Here is a 20,424-nt window from a genome sequence, read left to right as displayed (position 1 = left end):
AACAGCTTTCATGGTCTGGCAAAGCTGTTCCTGCTCCCCAACCCCCCCCCCCCCCTTGATGTAAACACCCAACACTTGCTAATATTATAGAATTGTCATTCGAGGTTGTTGAGCTATTAAAAACTGTTTACACATAATTTGAACGTTACATATAATTATTAGTTACAGTGTTTTCTTCATGTTCAGTGATTAGTATGCATTTTATTCTTCCACACTAATACATAAATTACATTTCAATCAAGAGATGCAAAGAGATGCAAGATCACTGTATCGTTACCGAGTCACTGAGTTGCTCCAGAGGTAATTTCAAAATAGTTTATCATGTCGATGAATCCAAGGACTGAGAGAGAAAATCTGTTTCCGCCACTTTCTTTCCAGAGCTACCATTTGCACATTTCATTTCAAGTGCATATAGTGCATTATCATTGTATATGTCTTTATTTTTTTCATGTGCATGCATATACTCACTTTGTAAACCTGGTACTTGTAGTTTTAGAGAAAAAAGGAAAAGAAAAGATGCCGAAGACTATGCCAGGCTAACCTTGTATCCAGCTGCTGCAGATTACCCTAATAAAAACCTGGAAAAGTTATTTACAGAGAGGTAACATTGTTTCACTGTTACAAAGATGAGAGCAAGCTGATTTTTTTCAGTAGATATTAAGCATTTGAATGTGCAAATGGGGTGCTCGGCATAATTATGTCTAGTCATTAGAAAGCAACTTGGACTCTACATCTTAAGACACTAAAGGGCCAGTCTCTTACAGGGTGTATGTGTGTGTAGTGAATGTTTGTCTCCTTGGTAAACAATGAAGTATTTTTAGGTATTGTGAGTGCCGTATGTTTTAATGTTTGCCATGTGTGCAGTTGGTGATAAATGCCAGTATTTGGGAAAGGAAGCAACTGAATGGCCTAAAACCTACCTGCAGGTTACCTCCAGCTGTGATCCAATCCCTGCTGACTGGAACTTCAGCTCTTTCCATGTTGCCACGCACATTACCTCCATTTAAAGGCTTTAAAAAAAGGGTGTGTGCATCCTCTTAAAGGCAGAAATGCACTGTACTTGCACTACAGGGCTACAATAGAAAAACACTTGGATAGGTAAAAAAGCTGGACTGTGAATGACAGGTGAACATCTGTGTATAGAGTTATTGCATGGGAGGGAGCAGGACTGGGCACAAACATGTAAATGCTGAGTCATACCAATGTATCAGAATCACCTTTGCAGTGTATAATCATAGCAGTAATGATGGGGATCATCATCCCAGAGGAAGGCATCAGTGTCGTAAATCTATAAGATGCCAGGAAAGCGCTGTATTTGGCACAAGGTTATGGGTGTTGCTTGTTTTTTTTATTTTATTTTTTTTTTTTTTTATAGGCCGAACCATACCTGCTTATTCAGCATTTTTTGTGTGGAAATTGTGTGCCTTTTGAATTCACAATAATTCCAAACCGGCCTATTTTATAGTTCTCAAGGCCACGGCAATGTCACCTAATCACCAAAATAAAATAGTCTGGCATGGTGAGTGTCAGACAATTTCGTCAGGGGGCCTCATACTCGCCCATGTGAAAGGCCTGTGTCTTTCTTGCTTTCTAACCACAATTCATTACTGAACCCACGCCAGAAAGCATGATAAATGTGCAGATATCTGGAATCATCCTTTTGTTTAAATAGCTTTTTTTGAGAGAGATTGCTTCCTGTGGAGATATTCAATTGGCTTCTGGTTGCCAGTGTGTATTGTGTCATGTTTTGTGGATGAGATTGAGAGATGGAGTTTGGGATAGCACTGATGGATCTTGCTGTTCTCACACCTTTTTTTCGGGAGCAAGAGTAAGACATTGATTTGTGTGACCTCAAACACTCTTGAATAGGTTACTTCTGGTCCTCATGCACTCTTGGTTAGGTTCTTGTTTCTTCAGTCATGAAAACAGCACTTCAACTGTGATCCTCTTTTATAAGGACTTTAGGGCTATGAAGCAGAGACAGAAAGGAGCACAACAGGAGGTAGTTTCACTGTATGAGCTTTGGAAGGTGCCGTTTGGAAAAGGAAAAATATCAGCAAGACACTCATCCATGTATCAAAAAGTTAATGTCTATTCATATGGCATATCCACTGAAGGAATCTTTAAAGCGTATTATACAAACACCTTTTGGCTTACTAACTTTCCTCAGGGAATGGTATATCATGTAAAACCCACATGTATTTAAACCAGCCTACTACTCATTCAGTTTAGAAAAAAAGAACATTCCATGGTTGTAAAGATTAGGGCTTTTGGGAAATAATACTTACTGTTATATTTTGAATTCCTTTTATATTAATTCATTGGGGGTAAAGCCTGAAAACGTGCCTTGCAGATGCAGTGTGAAACTAAAACCTAAATGAATATACTGAGAAAAGATTAACTATTTATAGCGAAACCCCAGAACTGTATGTAGCCTACCGGAACAAAGTCTCTTCTAAAGCATGTTTATAAATGCTTGTTTCATCTAATAAAACGCTTTCCATTTTAGTCATTCAGCACCTCTTGGAGCATTCAGTGCAAACTTGTCTTCACAGCAAGTATCCGTACACCGTGTGTTTCAGACAAGTTAGAATAAGGTGGTTCATGGATTTCAGATTTGTAACACCCAACCTCTGTATAAATAAAACGAGACATGCAATGTTTTCTTGGGAATCTCTCTTTTTTTTAAAGAAATTATACAAAGCAGTAAGTGCAATGCTAAATGTTAATGTAACATAGCTTTTCAATTACAAAAGCACAGTGTGTTACCTTACATTGTTTCACAGCATTGTTTCTGAATGCAGAAAGCACATATCTGGTTTTCAGCATGTTCAAGGTTTTGACAAATGCACTTTGTGCAAGATATAGGAAGGAAAGGTTGGGTGTGAATGCACATCTGACGGCTTGTGTGGAGTGTAAAAAGTGAATTATGTCTAGCAACTAACAGGTCATGTAATCAACAGCAACTGTTGATGTGAAGACCAAGAAATATTGTCCTAATGCAAGCTATCACTTGTTCACTTGTTCATGGGAGCCAGCATGAAGCCAGCATGAGCCCCACCCAGCAGGCCCAGTAGCTGTTGAAGGATTAGTTTGCTCTGTATTTGCCTAAATGCCTACACTACATTTGACTATATGTATTTCACAATGTTCTATGAGCACAGGCTTTCGTAAATAAAGAAAGACCCCTATAATGCAATGTATAAAAACATGAACTGCTTGAAGCTGTTGAATAACAACCTGTCGCTGAATATTTGTCAGATGTAAATATCAGTTTACTTCATTGGTGAATCTTGGCACTGGCTGGCAAGATAATATTTCATTTTGTTACTGCTTTGCATTATATTATGTGCAAGAGTCAGGTTTCAAACTGCAAAAATAATGCAGTGGTTCATTTATTTCTCTCAATGTTTTGCCTTCAACAGGACAAGCCTCATATAGGTTTTCACCTCACAGAGGAAAGTGAAAGGGTCATTCAGCGGACCAAAAGGAGTCCGAATAAACGACTTGAATCAGGTATGGGGAATTTCTTTTCATGGTGTTCATGTTTTTGATTGGGGAGATCCTGCACCACAGTTTGGTAATAACGAGGGGGCCTGAGGGGACTGGGCCCACCCAAACAGGATGCTAGCCTCACCCACTAAATATATCAGATTGTTCTCATATAAATCCATAATACCAATTCATCTCTTTGTAAGTACTGCATGAATCCAGTACATATACAAATAACCTCATTGTGCACACACAAGTTTAAAGTTATGACTTTTATAAATCAGTTCAGTGGAATTCATTTTGCCAGTTACAAATGATATTGCATACTGTTGTTCATTTAAAACCAATATGCACTTTTGAAAGACACGTGGTCCAAGCCCCTGATGTTGACCTCTGGCATCTGTTATATTGCACCTGACACCTCGTTTTGTCATAATACCCTTGATGTCATGTGCATTGACTGTAATTATGGGATGTAAATTCCTTGCAGGTCCCATTTAAAAGGCAGACTGTCAATCTGGAGTGTGCATGCATCACTGCTGTTAAAGTAACTGCCTGCTAGTTGAGTTATCACCTGGTTTCACTAGTGACGTGAGGTTAGGATCAGCCAAGTAGGCACTGCTTACCCAGTAAAAATTAAACAGAAATGAGATTTTCTTAAGGAATGGAACTTTTTATTGTCATGTATATTTGTTTATATGTATTTTTATTTTGCATATCCACTTTCATTTTAGTGGGGTTTTTTTAAAAGAAAAATGAAAGATGAAAGAACTTCAATTGGTTCTATGTTAAAAAGCCCTGCCTTTTTGAGTCAAATCTCTCTGCTCTTTGGTGTATGCCCACTTTGGTCAGGAAAAATTACACAAGGTACATCAAAGAACTCAATGCGTTTAAGCATAAACGTGTTAATAATGTTGAAAAATCACATGACTGTGCATCAAGAGGCTGCATAAACGTGAATCAGAATTACAATACGTCACACTGGCGGGAGATAGACAGCAACCAACAGAGCATAGTGATGCATGTTGTATGGGTTGACTGAAAATCAGTGGAGACCCCATGGTTTATCCCTGGATTGGGTGGGTCGGGTCACAAAACATGATGTTCTGATTAATAACAGATGGATGGTGGAGAGGTGAGAGAAATTTTTGAGATGAATAATATTATTTTAGATCAAATACAAATATATTATTACATCTTTCAAGCTTAATTTTTGTCTGGTATCCGTCGGTCCTTTTTGTGCATCTGTGTTAATTGACTGCTAAGTTACTCAGAAATGCAAGGCACATTTTTTTAGTTTTTTAATAAACAAACTCATTTAAGAAGTGTGATTCTCGGAGTAGTTTAGACAAAGGAATTGACTATTTTGTGTTTTTAGCCAGTTCATGTATGAGTTCTCGGCTGGATTAATGAAATAATATATGAGCAAGTGTCAGAAATGTGTCTGGTTAGCCAATGTTTGGTTATTCTTTATTAAACCAAACAATGTAAATGAATGAGAATTAATCTTGAGCATTTCTCCCTTGAAATCAAATGCAAAAAACATGTAGCTTAATGACTGTTACTTTATGAATGAATTTTTATGTTATTTCAAGAGGGTCTGAGCATAAAAACAGTAGCATTACTCAAAGTCTGGCATATGGCCCATAGGTGACCTAATTTATGTTTTTTTTTTTTCAAGAAGCAGCTGCAATGTAGGCCTTGTTAACTTTTTTTGAAAGTAGCTTTAGCAGTGTGCAGTGTGGTAAACCGTATTCAAAAATTTCTGATTCTGATCTTCACATCAAAATGACACTGCAACAATGCATAATAAATTTGTGTTAACTAACAGGCACACTTGTGAGGGACATTATTTGTTGGTATGTGCTGTAAACAACTACGTTTTTCATCCTTCAGAGGTGGGTATCGTGTGTAAATACAAGATTTATTTGACGTAGAGTCGATCTTCATTAGAAGTAAATCTGGCTTTCTGAACAGCCAGTGCCTACCCAGCCACAGTCCTCACTGCATGTTGCAGGGTTTCACCCTTATTCCACTTTCATAAATCTGTCAGCAGATACAGGTTTATGTCCTGAAGCGGTGTCAAAAATATGCTGGTAGTTTACAGGAAATGACATCAAATTTATGGGCCAAATTGTATTCTTTTATAACCTTTCATAGCAGAATACAATTTGCTCATGTCACTTTCCTGAGTCCAGCTATTGCCTGGACCTAATACTTGCTGTCTATATACTCTCATTGGAAATGGTGGAGGTCTTTGTTCTAAAGCTCATAGACCAATTTGAAAGTTACTCCTGGCTTCCAGCAGTAATGGTGTTGTCTTTAACTTTAATTTGGGGAAATAATTCACAATGCTGTACCCGTTCTCCTTTCCAGCATGAGTGCTATTCTCAGTTTTCCAAATGGGCCAGAGACAAAAGGCTTAGCAGTTCCTATATGTCTTCCCAGGTTTACCACTGTACCTCCAAGTGCAGTTTGTGCCACCGTGCACCCTGAGATCAGTGAAGTTGTTATTGAGATTTTTGTGTTGAGCAACCACCTCAGCCTTGATGGCAGTACACCATGGCACAGCCAAAACCTGGAACAGCTGTGGAGAGGTCATTCAGACTGGTGAAGGCAGCACACGGGTTTTTATATTGTATGTTGCATTCTATTTTATATATAATAGGAGTGGCATAGCAGCACAGTCCAATGGAATGAATATATAGCACAGCTTTGTTGAATGCTCAATTCGGTTGGGTCACTTCAGACATTCTACAGTCAAATATGTAAGGGATAATCCCTCTCGTTATCGGGAAATAATGGCCCACACTGAGGCGAGGACCCCCACGATGCTAGGCAACACTCTCTCTTTAGGGGTGTTGGCCAATTTTTATTTAATAAAAAAAATGTTATTGTTTAATATCGTTCATTTTTGGTGAATTTATTTTGGGTTTGTGGTTTTGCATAGCAGATTTATTGTGTTGATTTAACTTACTGTAATGCAAATGGTATTTTTTATTAGTTGATGGATGATTGATCTCAGTAAATTTGTTTCATATTCATTTTGATTTATTTGAACTAGTAAATTAACTGTAAACCAAAATTCTGTGTCATTTATTTTTCTTTTGTAAAGTAATTAGCCAATGTCTACAGCAGACCTCCAAGGTGGCAATCGGTCATTATTTTTTGATAGCGGACATATATTTTCCTCATGTTTTTTTATGCTTTAAGTGCTATTTAAATGGCAAAATGAGTCAAGATAGTGACTCATTTTGCCTTTTCCATCTCATCTTAGTTTTTTCAGCTGAAATGTTTCTTTCTCCATCGTATGTTTTTTCTCCATACTTCATAGATGAACAAAAAGAAGCAAGCAAATATAGGATATAATATACACTAAAGTACTTAACAATTTTCCAGGGGACGGCTAAATTGGGCACGAGGCTAAAATCAAGGTAATTACCTTCTTTCCATCACCCCGGTGTCTCAATTTGACAAGAAGGGAGTTCTTTTTGATGTGGTGTGCTGTTCAAGGTGAATGCCTTGAATGAATACATTACAATGCTAACACTTGCTGCCTTTATTCGCCTCCAGGAGTAATATTCCTGCATTTCTGTTATGGGCTCCTGCTGCTTGCCCATCATGCAGAATTGACATAACTACCATAGCCTCCCAGAGAGGTTACTTTACTCTTGTAATGACTGTGCCATTCAGCTATTGTTCCACCCATTTAATCCAAAAATCACTCATCGAAAAAGCCATTTGTACATGTTAGGCCAGCCTTGCTGTTTTGCACTGTGGATTTAATTACAAGGAAATATAGCAGTTTTCTTATTTGCATTGGCATTTAGAAGCAACATTCTTAAAGGATCCCACTGAAACATCTGCTTCTGCGTTGCATAGGCATCCACAAAAGATATGCTGTGAACATGCATTCATGAATCTTGTTAGTATATACAGAGGTGGTGCATCTTAAATGTAACTAAGTTAAATTTGCAGCTGAACAGGCTCAAATTGTATCTGCCATTGAGGGGACACAGTCCAGAACAGCAGTCACACTCGTTTCAATAGACTGATGCTACCACAGTCGTAGTAAGGCATCCTATGTTCCAGAGTTCTTCAGTAGTATTCAGTATTGCATATTGATGCCAGGATAGGGGATTTATTTTTATAATTCAAACAGATGCATGCAAGCTCAGCGGCAATTATGAAGGTGGCACATCATTTGTAATATGTCAAAGAAATCTTGGCAGCAAGAAGAAACACCAGAACTTGTGCTAGCCATATTGAGATGTCTGCTTGGCCATAAAAAAAAACTAACAAAAAAAGACTGTGTTTCAAACTATAACAGTAGAGAAAAAAACAATCAATCCTCAATAGCCCTGCTCAAAAAAGACCAGCTAGGATTTTAAACTGGTTTCAGCTGTGTTTTGACCATTCTAGCTGGTCATAGCTGGTCAGTGGCTGGACTAAGCTGGACTGTGGCTGTTTAACGCAGGTTAAACTGGTAGAGTAAGCTGTTGGACTAGCTGACTATAGGTTAAAACCAGCTGGAAGCATCCAAAACACCACTTAAACCAGCCTGAATAGCTTAAGCTGGTCCAGGAAACTGCAATCTGTGAAATCTTTGCTGATGTGTTGTTTTAATACTTTTTTTTTTTTGCATTCACAAACATTCAAGAAATATTTTTATTGATTCTGGCAAAAAAAAAAAAAAAAAAACATGTAAAAGCCTGTGCTGAAAATGGCTTGCTTGCTTAAATGTCTGGTTTCCAGTGGGCAAGGTTAACTAGGTGTTAATTACATAACAAAAACCTTAAGGCCAGTGAAATCCTTTCTACATGTAATATGTCAATGATGCTGTCACCACTTTTGTGTGGGTAATGAAAGCTAAGTTGAAAATGCCAAAGCATTGCCCCTTCTCTGGATCTGGAGAAAGCAATATGCTTTTTTTATTTTCCCATAAATGGAGAGACCTACAATAAATGGGTTTTGTTTCTGGACCCCACCGGTACTGCTATATTATGATAACCAGTATAATTAGTATTTGCAGTTCCCATTTTCACATGGACCTTGTTGCAGAACATGGTGGATTGGTATGTAGACCTACCGATAGCTAGCAACAATTAAATAGCTTTCAGGCCTTGACATGTGGAATCAAAGACTTTTCTTTACTAGGGTGAAATGACCGGAGTTTGATACTGCTATAAAGCCTGCTATAATGTGTACAGTAATGTACAGCAGCTCAGTGTTACAAAGTTATTACACATTGATCTTCAGGTTTAACTATGCGGCAGTGAAGCCCAGTTGTTGAAGCCTAGTAGCCTATGTCTGGTAGTGTAAGGTTACTGCATGGGACAATCTGCACTAACCTAGCTAGCAATGAGGAATTGTTTACATATGACCTGTCTTATGGATATTAATGTTAATGAGCACAGGATACATGCCCATCCTGTCCTTGTTTTCTGAACAGGTCACAATAATCATATAGTATTTATTACAATTTAATGGTTATAATTGGGTTAAAAACCTGAAAGCAATATTAAGAAGACAATTAGTTGTCACTTCTGAGGAATATAACCACAATTTGAGTCCGGTTTCCTGGACCTTTAAGTTGTATTTTTCAGCAGGGCGTTTATTTAACACTGCAATATAATCATCTTGTTGCAACAAACAAACATTTGTTTGTAAACAGCCTTATGCAGAAAATGCTTTGAAAAGATTTTATTAACGAGTCTTTCCCCCAAAAAGTTGTCACCCTTAATACCTCTTCACAAATCTGAAGAATAACTGGTTAAATGTCATCATGAGATGCACAAGAGTAGACAAAATACTCTACCTTCTTTAAAAGTGAAAGTTCACTTTGAGTAAAAAAAAAAAAAAAAAAAAAAAAATGAAAATTTTCAGTTTTAGTGCAAGTTTTCAATTGCCCCAGACAGTTATGTGCAATGAATGGTATTTGAGATATTTATAGATGTTTCTGACAACCCTCCAGCTTTACTTGGGCTGGTTTTGCAACATTTGGGGTTTGTGGTCTAAAGCAAGAAATTATGTTCTGTGTCACTCCGAGAAAGAGTTGTAATGTTCAACCCTGAAAGTGATCCATTCCTTTAAGCTCACTGCAGAGTAAAATTAGCTACACGTGGCCCAAAGCATATCCAGTACATGCAATTGTCCTTGACTCATTATCCCAAGGACATGACAAAAACAGAAGAAGATATTTTGTTTAATTTGAGATGAAGATGGACATCAGGACATCATTTTCATCTCTCCTATACAATATCATTAAGGTTCTATTTCATGGATAACTTTGTCCTAAACTCTGCTGCGGTGGAACAAGTCTAGAAGACTAGAACAATCAAATACACTCTCAGCATAACCACTGTTCCATCAATCATAGTTGAGTGAGTCTAGCAGGAAGAGCATGTGTCGTACCTGGACCGAGTGTGAAAGGCACCACTGAACGTAGTAGAACACAGCTACTATTTTTATTAAAACATAGGAAAAATCACCCATTGGTGTGCAACGGAATGAGGTTGTATCAGTAACTGGTGGCACGGTGGTGCAGTAGGTAGCACTGTCGCCTCACTGCAAGAAGCTTGCGGGTTCGAATCTCGGCCTTTCTGTGTGGAGTTTTCATGTTCTACCTGTGTCCGTGTGGGTTTCCTCCGGGTACTCCGGTTTCCGTCCACAGTCCAAAGACAAGCAGATAGGCCAATTGGAGACTCTAATTTGTCCATAGGTATGAGTGTGTGAGAGAATGGTGTGTGTGGTGTGCCCTGCGATAGATTGGCGGCCTGTCAGGGTGTATTCCTGCCTCTCGTCCAATGCACGTTGGGATAGGCTCCAGCACCCCCCGCGACCCTGCTCAAGATAGGCGGGTATAGATAATGGATGAATGGATGGATGTATCTGTAACCATGAAGAACTTTTCTTCCCTTTCATGCAGAGGTAGAATTGAACAAGCAAACAAGACACAAGCAAACCTCTAGGAATGTGTGTGTGTGGAGGGGAATCTGAAGACACTGACATGTTAATCCCTGCTTCCCTTCATTTTGCTTATATTCTTCCTTTCCATTAGTGAAAGGAGACGTAGAAGCAGAATCTGGTTGTGTAGACTAATCGCACCTTTTTCCTGTGATGGATGGCTGCAATCTATGGCAAGATCTGTGTATGACGTCCTAATCCTTTTTGATCTTTTACCATTGCAGTTTTAAAAGGCACGGGAGGAACTCCACCCCCATTTACACCAGTTCCCCTGTGTAATGGAACTACAGAAACACAGAGAAGCCTGAGTGCTAATCTTTATTGAAAGGTACAAAATGGTTGTAATTTTCACCTGCTTGTCAAACACATAGAGGGATTAAGAGGTCACTGTCATAAGTGCTTTTACAACAATAACCCCGAAGCATGTCTTGACACGGGTTGCCCTCATCACCGTGCATGAAAGCTGGGGGCTTTGTTTTTGGCTGACATGCCATTCTTCCCCATAATCATCACCTGCACGTGTCACCAAATTTATGGAAATTCTTTCAGACCTCTGAAGCCGGCTGTCTCTACCTTTCTTCAGTCAGACAATGGAGAGAAACATTCTAACTTTCAAGTTCAATTATCTTCTGTTGCCAGAAAATGGGCTCGACATGACAACGTCTTTATTCAGTTAAATTTATATAGTTTTTCTGCAGTAGGGAAGCGTTTTGCCTTTGAAACATATTTAGCAATGCGGGGCCTGGCAGTTGGTCAAGAACTGTATGTAGGCCATACTTTCCACTGACCATGATAGATGTAAGTACAGACCGGTATATGGAATCTGGATGCATAGCCAATGGATTCAGTAAATCAAAGAAGCATTAAAATCAGATATTAGATGCTTTTGTCTGAATTTTCTTTTATGATTCGCATGATCCGCTTAATCTCTGTTCAAATACCAATGGTCTATGAAATTACTCAACTTGACAGTTTATTAATTGCAGGCTTTAATTCAGTCTCAGTCAGGGATTCTAAAGATCTCGCAAATACTGGAAAAACTGTGTACACATGTAATTTGAGATTGGTTCAGTTCAAATCTCTTTGTTCACTTAGTCTGTACACTGAATAATTCTTGCTTAATTCATGTTCATGGATCTCCAATAATGTCAATTTTGACAATCATCTTTCTTTCCAAATGGTCCTGAAGTGTCTTGCTGTGAATAGTACAAAAAGACCATGTACTGAAGAAACCAAGACATAGTTGCATTCATGAAAAACGAAGATTGACGTGTTTGATTTAACCACTGCAGTGTGTCATTGCCTTTGGGGCCTGAAAGAGCCCTCACTGGCTTGATTCTTCTCCCTCCATCTCAAATTTTTGCCATGTTATTGCCAACAGCCATGCAGCTGTTCACCCTTGAGGCTCCCCCAAATTATATTAGCAAATCTGTTGTAAAAGTTCAGTCTGAAATGAAATCTGTACAAATATAGTTGTTTGTATTAGCACACTGACCCAGCTGTTTTATTGGTCATTTGGCCTGATATTTCTCTGTACGCATGAGAAGAGACCTCATTTTACAATGAATGTTCATTGAATGTTCGTTGGCTGACTCATTGGTTTGAGGAACAGGCCATTTGTTTTTAATGTTCTTATTTGATTTGAAGATTATATCTGTATCATTTTCACAGTCCAGGAGGTGGCTCATATTAGCCAGATGGCTCCATTGTGCTTTATGCAACTTAGGAAAAACAAGATGTCAAATTTCTAAATTTGGGACTGCTTGCATCCCTATAGTGACACAATTAGCTGACAAATATGTATCCCCTTTTCCCCCATATGACATTTTTGTTAACTCTACATTTCAAAATAATACAGTTTAACATGGCCATGTCAAGCAAACAGTCCCAGGGCTGCGCAGTGACCCTTTGCCCCTGTCTTTTGGTACAGGTCCCCCCAGACAATTGTGTGGATATAATGTATAGGTTACAGGTAAGGGAATCTCATTCCAAGAGTTTATTTTGGTCATTTTGATGCAGTCACTTGCTGTTCCTCTTGTAGAGCAAAACCTGGAACTCATTCTAGTTAATGTTAGCTGAAGACACTCAAATGACTTTATGACATCTAGGACTGCCTCGCTAGCTGGCTATTGTTAAAATGACCAAAGCCACTATTTGTTCAACACAGCTTATGTGTGGAAGGTTCATTTCTGTTGCCTTTTCATCAATGAGACTGGAGCTAAAAGCAGCTAGTCACGGTCTCCTCAAAGCAGACCTATGGTCAGTTGGTTTCAGTTGTTACATTTTCACTGCTGTTTTGGGGGAAATTGCTCAAGGAGAGAGATGATCAATAAAAATCCACTCTTTGCAGGGCAGATCCATTAAGTCTTCTATATTAAATGAAAAACTGGTCTGTAATTCCTCAAGATGTTTTTAAGCTACCGATTAAGCTTTCATTTGTCTTTCCAATGGATTCAAATAAGTTACTTCGTCACAAAGCATTCTTGATGCTTTGTTTGAATCACCTGTTGATTATTGCACTCTTGACAGTCCATCCAATATACTGTAAATTACAGCATCAAACCTTGCTTTTATTACATGAAGACCATTCTCCAAATGCAGTCGGTTTACATTCTGTTTCCATAAACAAACAGCTGGATTTCCACAACTGGTATATCACAAAAGGGCGAAAATCCTTGTCAGTCTTGGTATGAAAGTCAAAATCTTCCAGTAAAGTGATTGATTTTAATGCAAATCTACCTGCACTGAAAGTAAACACTGATTACCAGAAGACCTGTAATATTAATTGCATGATAGTTTGAAGTTCGATGTCTGTAGGTTTTTCTCCACAAAGTGAGTCACATCCAGCCTTTAAACTGTTAAAAAGGAACATAGGAAATTATCTTTCCAAAAATGAGGCTAATTTTTGTTGACCCAAGATGTGATTTGACAAGACAAGTGCAAACAACCTGCTAATCATTATTTAATTGGTTGAATTTGTTTCCCTAATATAAAATAATCTGAATACTGTGACTGCACATTTGAAGAAGGGTTCATTATAAATCAGTGAATTATTGTTTCATGAATAAATTGAAGTAAGATGAGGAAGGTAAGCAGTTCATTGACATTTTTTTACTGGCCTCAGGGCCTGCTGTTTTTCAGTACGTTCCACAATTAACTGTTTAAGTAATGAAGTGGCTAGAGTCTGCACACCTTGTTTCCAGGGCCTAAAATGTGTTGTTGACTGAAATGAGACCACGAAAGATACTTTGGCTTTCCAGAACTGGAGTTGGATAACCCTGATCTGTAGAGAGTATTGGTTTCTGATGAATGTTAGTCATCTGTAACATGAGTATGATACACTGCAACTATGGGATCTGCACTACAGGACTCGGTGCTGTGTGTTCTAAATAGCTAGGACTGCTCTTGGATATGACTTAAGAGACATCTACATTATCAGTCAGAGAAAGTTGTTGGAGGATTTGCCAAAATCAAAATTCTCTTTCATGTCGATGCACTTTGCTGTTAATAAATATTCATTATGCCTTGCAAGCCTTTTTTTCCAACAGATGTGTTTTTGTACTGTGTGTTTTGAAAATGTGTTTTCAATGTTAAGGCCCTCTTTGATGCTAATTTGTTCCATTCATTATACACTTTTATCACTTTTTAAGCCACAGTCTGTTTGCACATGAAATGTGGTGATTCCTTCAAGACCTGGATTCTCTTGGGTATATAACTGTTTTGACCTAGTTCCCCACAGAAGACAAGCTAAGCGCCTTTCTCTTGTTTTACTTTGCCTTATCCTTAACACATTTCAGTATTTACTGCCCGTTTTCCACCCATTTCGTCTTCATATTATATATATATATGAACAAGTGTAAGAAACATACAAAGAGGCTATACAAAACCAGAAATGGGAAGCATAATGAAATGTACCCAAAATAGTTGTAATTCACATAAAATATTGACAAGTTGGTCCGGACAGTAATGGAATTATCAGAAGACCTAGGAGTTTGCAAGTAGTCCAAAATAATCCTGGTGGAATCTTGTAATGTGTGAAGCTGCATGATTCCCAGTCTTTGCAGATTCTTAAGATGTATGCACCTCTAGGACTAAAAACCCATGATTTAGCACAGATTGTTGTTAAATGTGAGAGTGTGTCAGACTTTAGTTGTCGGGAACTCGACTTGTAATTGTTATTGATGGCAGAAATCGCATGAGCCTTGTGAATAAATGCTCCCTCGAGCCACTCTGTTACCGAAGAGACTGGAGAACACATGGTGCACCAACAACTTCATGAAGGGAAAACATTTCCAATGGTAGTGTGGCCTGGATCTGTGTGTATCCTCTACTTTAACTCATCATTAAATGTTGTTGTTTGTTGTTTTTTCTCCCTCAGAAATGCGTAAATTAATAAATTGATGCAAAGCACAAGTGTTGATTTAATCCAGGCTGTTGTAACAATGAAGTCATTGAAGAATGCACAACTAAATGAAACATCTGATGAGCATGTTTTCCTGGCAGTGCATGTCTCCATTTCAGGCACAAAGTCATGTTGCGGATGGCACCAAAATATTTTGTGCTTCTTTTGCCCTGTGTGTTTAATTCTGCAAAATGTTTTGCAAAGTTCCTATATTTTGACTGCAGACACACTTATTTACAACATATTTTGGTTATACACACCTGAAATACCAACTTATATACAAGCACATTGTATAATGAAGTGCTCAGTCAGACATGACACCTTGGTGTGAACCGAACCAAAGAAGAAAAAGCAGTTCTTGACAGATGCGCAGATTTTGATTCAGTGGCTTTGTTAGTTCTGACATACGATATACTTAGGGAAACCTTTGATGTAAAGGAGATAAACTACTTTTACATTTCTAAAATGCAGAACTTGTCTTATTTTGTCCTCAAAATAATTACTACATTTTATAGGTGCCGTAGTCAGTCTGCTATATCCCGGCAGTAAATGAAGATTAATCAGCTGGATAGAAATTTAATTCATTAGTGGCTCTGGATAGATATTTAAATCATTAATGCACCTTTGATTCACATTTGGTTGCTTGTCTTTTTCTTGTTTGAGGCCTTACTGTATTTCACTGAAATAATTATTAGACCATTCATGAAAAAAGAGTTTTCTGATCAGATATGTAGCCAGGTAATACAATATCATAACGTACATGTGGTTATTCCACACGGGCCTGAATGCCTGCTAGTCAGGGACATTTTAACATTGGTCAGTGATTTTCAGCTAGTTGTTTTAGTTCCTTTGATTATCTTCTTTTTGTTCAATGTTATTCATTTTAGTTAAACAAATATTCTGAGATGTGCTTGTAAGGTTTTGTTTCCACAGCTCAATCTTTTTTTCCCAGACAATATATATAATGAGCTCTGTAATGTTTGGGACAAAGACATATATACAGGTATAATATTTATATATTTTTTGATCTGGCTGTCTACTCCATAATTTTAGATTTGTAATCAAATAAGCATATTTGTATATAGGACATTGTGCTTGGACTAGTGCATGGACTAATATGCTTTTCACTGTAGATCAGGCTTTTAGCAGCCATTTCCTAAATTCTCAAGCGTGAACATTCTGTCAGGAACACTTCCTCCTTACATATCCATTTCGAGAGTAATTTAATGTTTTGATGCAAGGATAGCTATATTCAAAGCCTGTTTACTTTTCGCATCAAAGAATGCACTGAGCTTGATTCGAATGAAACTCATCTGGAAAAAATAAAAATTTAAGCCAGCATCTTGGGCAAATTGTTGTTTGTTTGATCTTCAAGTGTTTTGAGGAGAAAATGATTGCAGGGAATGCAGATAAATAAACATTGCTCATTAGTAAAAGTAAAGTTCAGGCATCTATCAAGCAAACATCTTGCTTAAAACATGTTACAAAGACGTTAGGTATATATATATATATATATATATATATATATAACGTAATATTCCTATTGATAGTGTTTTGAAAACTTTATAACATGCAACTAAAGCAATCCTTGGTAACTTTTCAGTCAGGCTTGCTGTGGGTAATGCCTTTTGGGAATGTGCATGTTGTATTTGTTTATACATATTTGAGAACATGGGTAGTATTGGTCACATGAAAAAGCAGTTGCTACCAGTGCAATTATCAATATTGTTATAAGCACTCACTTCCTGGGCAACCTAAAACTCTCATCCCTCTCATTTGTGCAAATTACAGATACATTTCCATAAACTGAAATTGCCCACGGAGCTATGCTTTTGGTATTCCGTTGCACTGCCATTCACAATTCCCATTTATTTAAAAAAATGTTATGTCATGCAGTTAATGTTCATGATTGAATTTTTTTTTTAATTAGAAATTCTGCATTTCTGAATGCCATCTTCTCATGTTCCATGTAAGGCCTGACTTTCAGTTTCACGCATGTGAAGAACTCCTCAGACAGAGAGAACTTACTGCAAAAGGCAGTGCTCTTGTTACAAAGGCCACCACCTTGTGAGTCATTTGCCTTAATCATAAAAAATCTCAACTCCCAAAATGATAATTGCTCCCAGCCACACCCCACTTCCATTGAATACACAGACAAAGCCTTTTGTAATACAAGCGCAAGATCAGAAGACATCTGCAGCTTTGACTTTTTACCCTTACGTGTACCAGATTTCAGATAAGTTTCTCATTATGAAAAATTTGTGCAAGTGCATCCAATACATTATTTAAACAACATCGGGAACACATCTTAAGGATCTAGAAGTGTTCATTTTTGAATGGTGAAAGGGTACTGATGAAACTGTCACCTGATTAAAACAATTGAAAAATGCTACAAAATCCATACAGGAGAACCTCAGAGATACTATTGCATTGGGGAATACAGATACATTTCCATAAACTGAAAAAGAGTTTTTCAGAACTTTTCTGTGATTTTCAAAATTTGCCAGTTTTAAGACTGATTCTTTCTGGTTGGAATCGTTTTTTAAATTAATTTAAATCATTTGAATTTTCATTATTTGTAAATATGTCAGCAGCTACATGATCGCAATGTTTATGTTTTGCTATTCAGATCATCTCCAGTGACCCACTATTTTTGGTCTCTGAACAGTTTGTTGTTCTGACCGCTCTAAATCAAACATGTTTGATTTTGCCAGTTGTATTCTTCATATTTACTTTGATAGCTACTCATTCTGTAGCCCTTTTTGTGTCAGTGATGATAAACTTTAATTTTAATAAGGTACAATTATGGAAGCTACTTTTTTCCCCCACACCACATTCAGTCACTTACCAAGGTTTATTTTATTTTATTTTTTTTACTCTCCACGGTTCTATTGTTGATCATGCTAAGTGGTCCTCATAATTACAGGGAAAAGGATTTCGGCAGGATAGTATATGCGAAAGTATAGATGATGAGACCCTCTTAAAACTAGTAGATCATGCACGAGGAAGAAAGGATGACCTCTCCAGTTAAGATGTGTCTGGGCCATGGTCTGTTCCTGTTGCACACTGCACTAGACCCCTAGCAGAGAAAAAGCCACTAAACAGTCTTCACTTGAAATTATTTGAATTAGTCCATGTTTAACAAAGGGAGTTATTTAAACCCTGTAAATTATTCCTTACGCCTCACTGGCCACTCATTGTTCATTTTCCAGTTATGCTCTGTATGCTTTGGTGGGATGAGTTGGATGACTGTTGGATGACTGTTTTACCTAAGTGAGCTTCCGTCAGAAAATGGAGGTGGTATGTTAACTCATTTAGAGCACCGATGTGCTTTATGATCGCCAAATATAAGGTTTTCATTCTGCATGAAATATTTAAAAATGGAAAATTACATATTGGTTTCACTGCTGATTTCAATTGGCTCCAAAATATTTTTAAAAATGTTTCTTCCTTTTTAAACTGCCTTGCCTGCATTGTGCTTTTAATTTTAAGGGTCATTTCCAGGATCAATCCTGAAAATGAACCAATCCCATGTTTAATTTTCGCCAGTGTTTGTTCTGATATGGCATTTGGCATGTCCTTAGGCTTGCGACTATATTCAGAATGAAAAATAAGCATCATCGAATTAACTTCTTTCTGTGAAGATGAGGTAGAGTCGAGTAAAATATTTGGTGTCATTTGGATTTTCCATTAATATCATTGTTTTAAATGATAAGTAATCATATATTTTTATACTATCAATTTGTGGAATACTGATGAGTCCCATTGTCTTTTTCAAGCATACCTTTTCTATGACCCATTTTCTTGGCTTTATTTTGGTAAATAAATGAAATCCTGAATTTTTCTTTGATGTGCAATGGCTTGGCTGCCTTGAAATATGATCTAACATTGGCTGCTTGTGCCAGTAAATTATGGCTTCATTACTCTACTAATCATCACTGTTAAGAGCTTAGAAATGTTTGAAGAGGATGAGGGCAATGGTGTTAATAAGCATGCTGCTGTGAATTCTGAATTTCTGCTTTGGCATAGCCTGCACTATCAGCAGCAGCTGAGACAGCTGAAGCATTTAAAATGTACTGATTTAGTTTTAAAATCAACAATTTAGACTCCTTTTTACATAACTGTTGTGTGTGTGTACAGATATTTAGCATGTTTCTTTTCATGATATACCCAGGACACACCCTCATGAGTCATAAGTTCACTCGAGTTTCAGGCAAACGTCGGATTGAAAGCGCAGATGTGTTCGAACGGCTGTCTGGGGTTTCTAGTCCGTTCTAGTCTGGCCTGATTTAATTTAATCTTTTATGTCCTTCAAGCTGAGAGATGACATCAGATGCAACACATTATGAAAAAAATGAATGGAAATGAATGGGTCACTCTGACCTTCTGGGCGATGTAACACAAGGGAGCCTTTGTGAGCAGCAGACAAAACATGGGTTGGTTCCATTTATTGTGAGGATGAATCAAGTGCTTGTAGCAATGAATTGAACATCTTAAATCTGATTCCTAGTCAACACGTATATACACAACCGGTCGTCCTCACATAGTCCTTGCGTTTGTTTTTCTCACTTTTGTTTTAACTTATGTAATTCAATATTGCAGATAAATTCACTGGCATCCTTGGTTAGCTTGGATGGGCTTTATTCTTACTGAATCTCTTTCTTTCAGAGTCAAATGGAAAACGAAAAGAAAAGAGAAAAGGTAACACTGGACAAGTGGACTTAATATACTGTAAAACTATTTCTATGAATCTACCATATGAGCAATACATACCCTTCATAAAAATGACACAACACCTTTGGCACAACATAAACATTCATAAATGCAAGTCAAGGCATATGGAGCCAGATTGTGTTGACCACTCAATGAATATAGTAAAATTGCATTTGTTTATTGGCTAATACTGTAAAACAATCTTAATTATAAATAGTATGCGTCATATTTATATATACACATTACACATTTTATTATATAAAATATTATATTATACTACTGTAATTCTTTGTCATTTAAGGTAAGAAGGGGCCTCCTGGTGCACCAGGCCCCCCAGGGCCTCCAGGACCACAAGGGCCACCTGGAATTCCTGGAATACCTGGAATCCCAGGTAGCAATGCCATGGGACCCTCTGGGCCACCTGGTCCCCCTGGGCCCCAAGGACCACCAGGACCACAGGGGCCCCCTGGCCCTCAAGGACCTGCAGGTACTTTATGTAACTGCAAATTATTTGGCACTTAAATGTAGAAAATAAAAATGTAGATCTCCGGCTTGGATTACAAAATCTATTGTCTGTGTATGGAAGTGGGTTTGAGCTGGCAATTATTTAGGGCAGTGTTTTTTAAACTGTGGGTCAGGATCCAAAATTGCTCACAGAAGTATATTGGGTGGGTATATGTATTTCACAGGTCCCTGAAAAAGAACCAAATTAGGTCCAAAGTAGGGTCCTGTTATTAAAAAGTTTAAGAACCAGTCACTTTTTTGTTTTAATCAAAAGGCAAATGTGTCACAAAGTGGTGGCGTTTTGAAACAAGAGCTTTTTCTGTCTAGGGCTTTCATTTGGAATATTC

At 37.7% G+C, this 20,424-nt stretch overlaps 1 protein-coding gene across 4 annotated transcripts in view; it reads left to right on the top strand.

Moving 5' to 3' along the window:
• eda (ectodysplasin A) overlaps nt 1–20,424 on the top strand; it is a 58,695-nt gene that overhangs the window by 32,904 nt on the left and 5,367 nt on the right. For all 4 annotated transcript variants that reach the window (XM_064350426.1, XM_064350428.1, XM_064350425.1 and 1 more), the window contains exons 2-4: nt 3,426–3,516; nt 19,529–19,561; nt 19,875–20,060. In XM_064350426.1, the coding sequence (XP_064206496.1) occupies nt 3,426–3,516; nt 19,529–19,561; nt 19,875–20,060 (310 nt within the window). The remainder of the gene's footprint in view (nt 1–3,425; nt 3,517–19,528; nt 19,562–19,874; nt 20,061–20,424) is intronic.

Source organism: Anguilla rostrata, chromosome 9 (genome assembly GCF_018555375.3).
Source record: "Anguilla rostrata isolate EN2019 chromosome 9, ASM1855537v3, whole genome shotgun sequence".
Classification (NCBI taxonomy): domain Eukaryota; kingdom Metazoa; phylum Chordata; class Actinopteri; order Anguilliformes; family Anguillidae; genus Anguilla; species Anguilla rostrata.
Note: the sequence above shows the minus strand (reverse complement) of the source record. Positions and strands in the feature narration are given on the sequence as shown.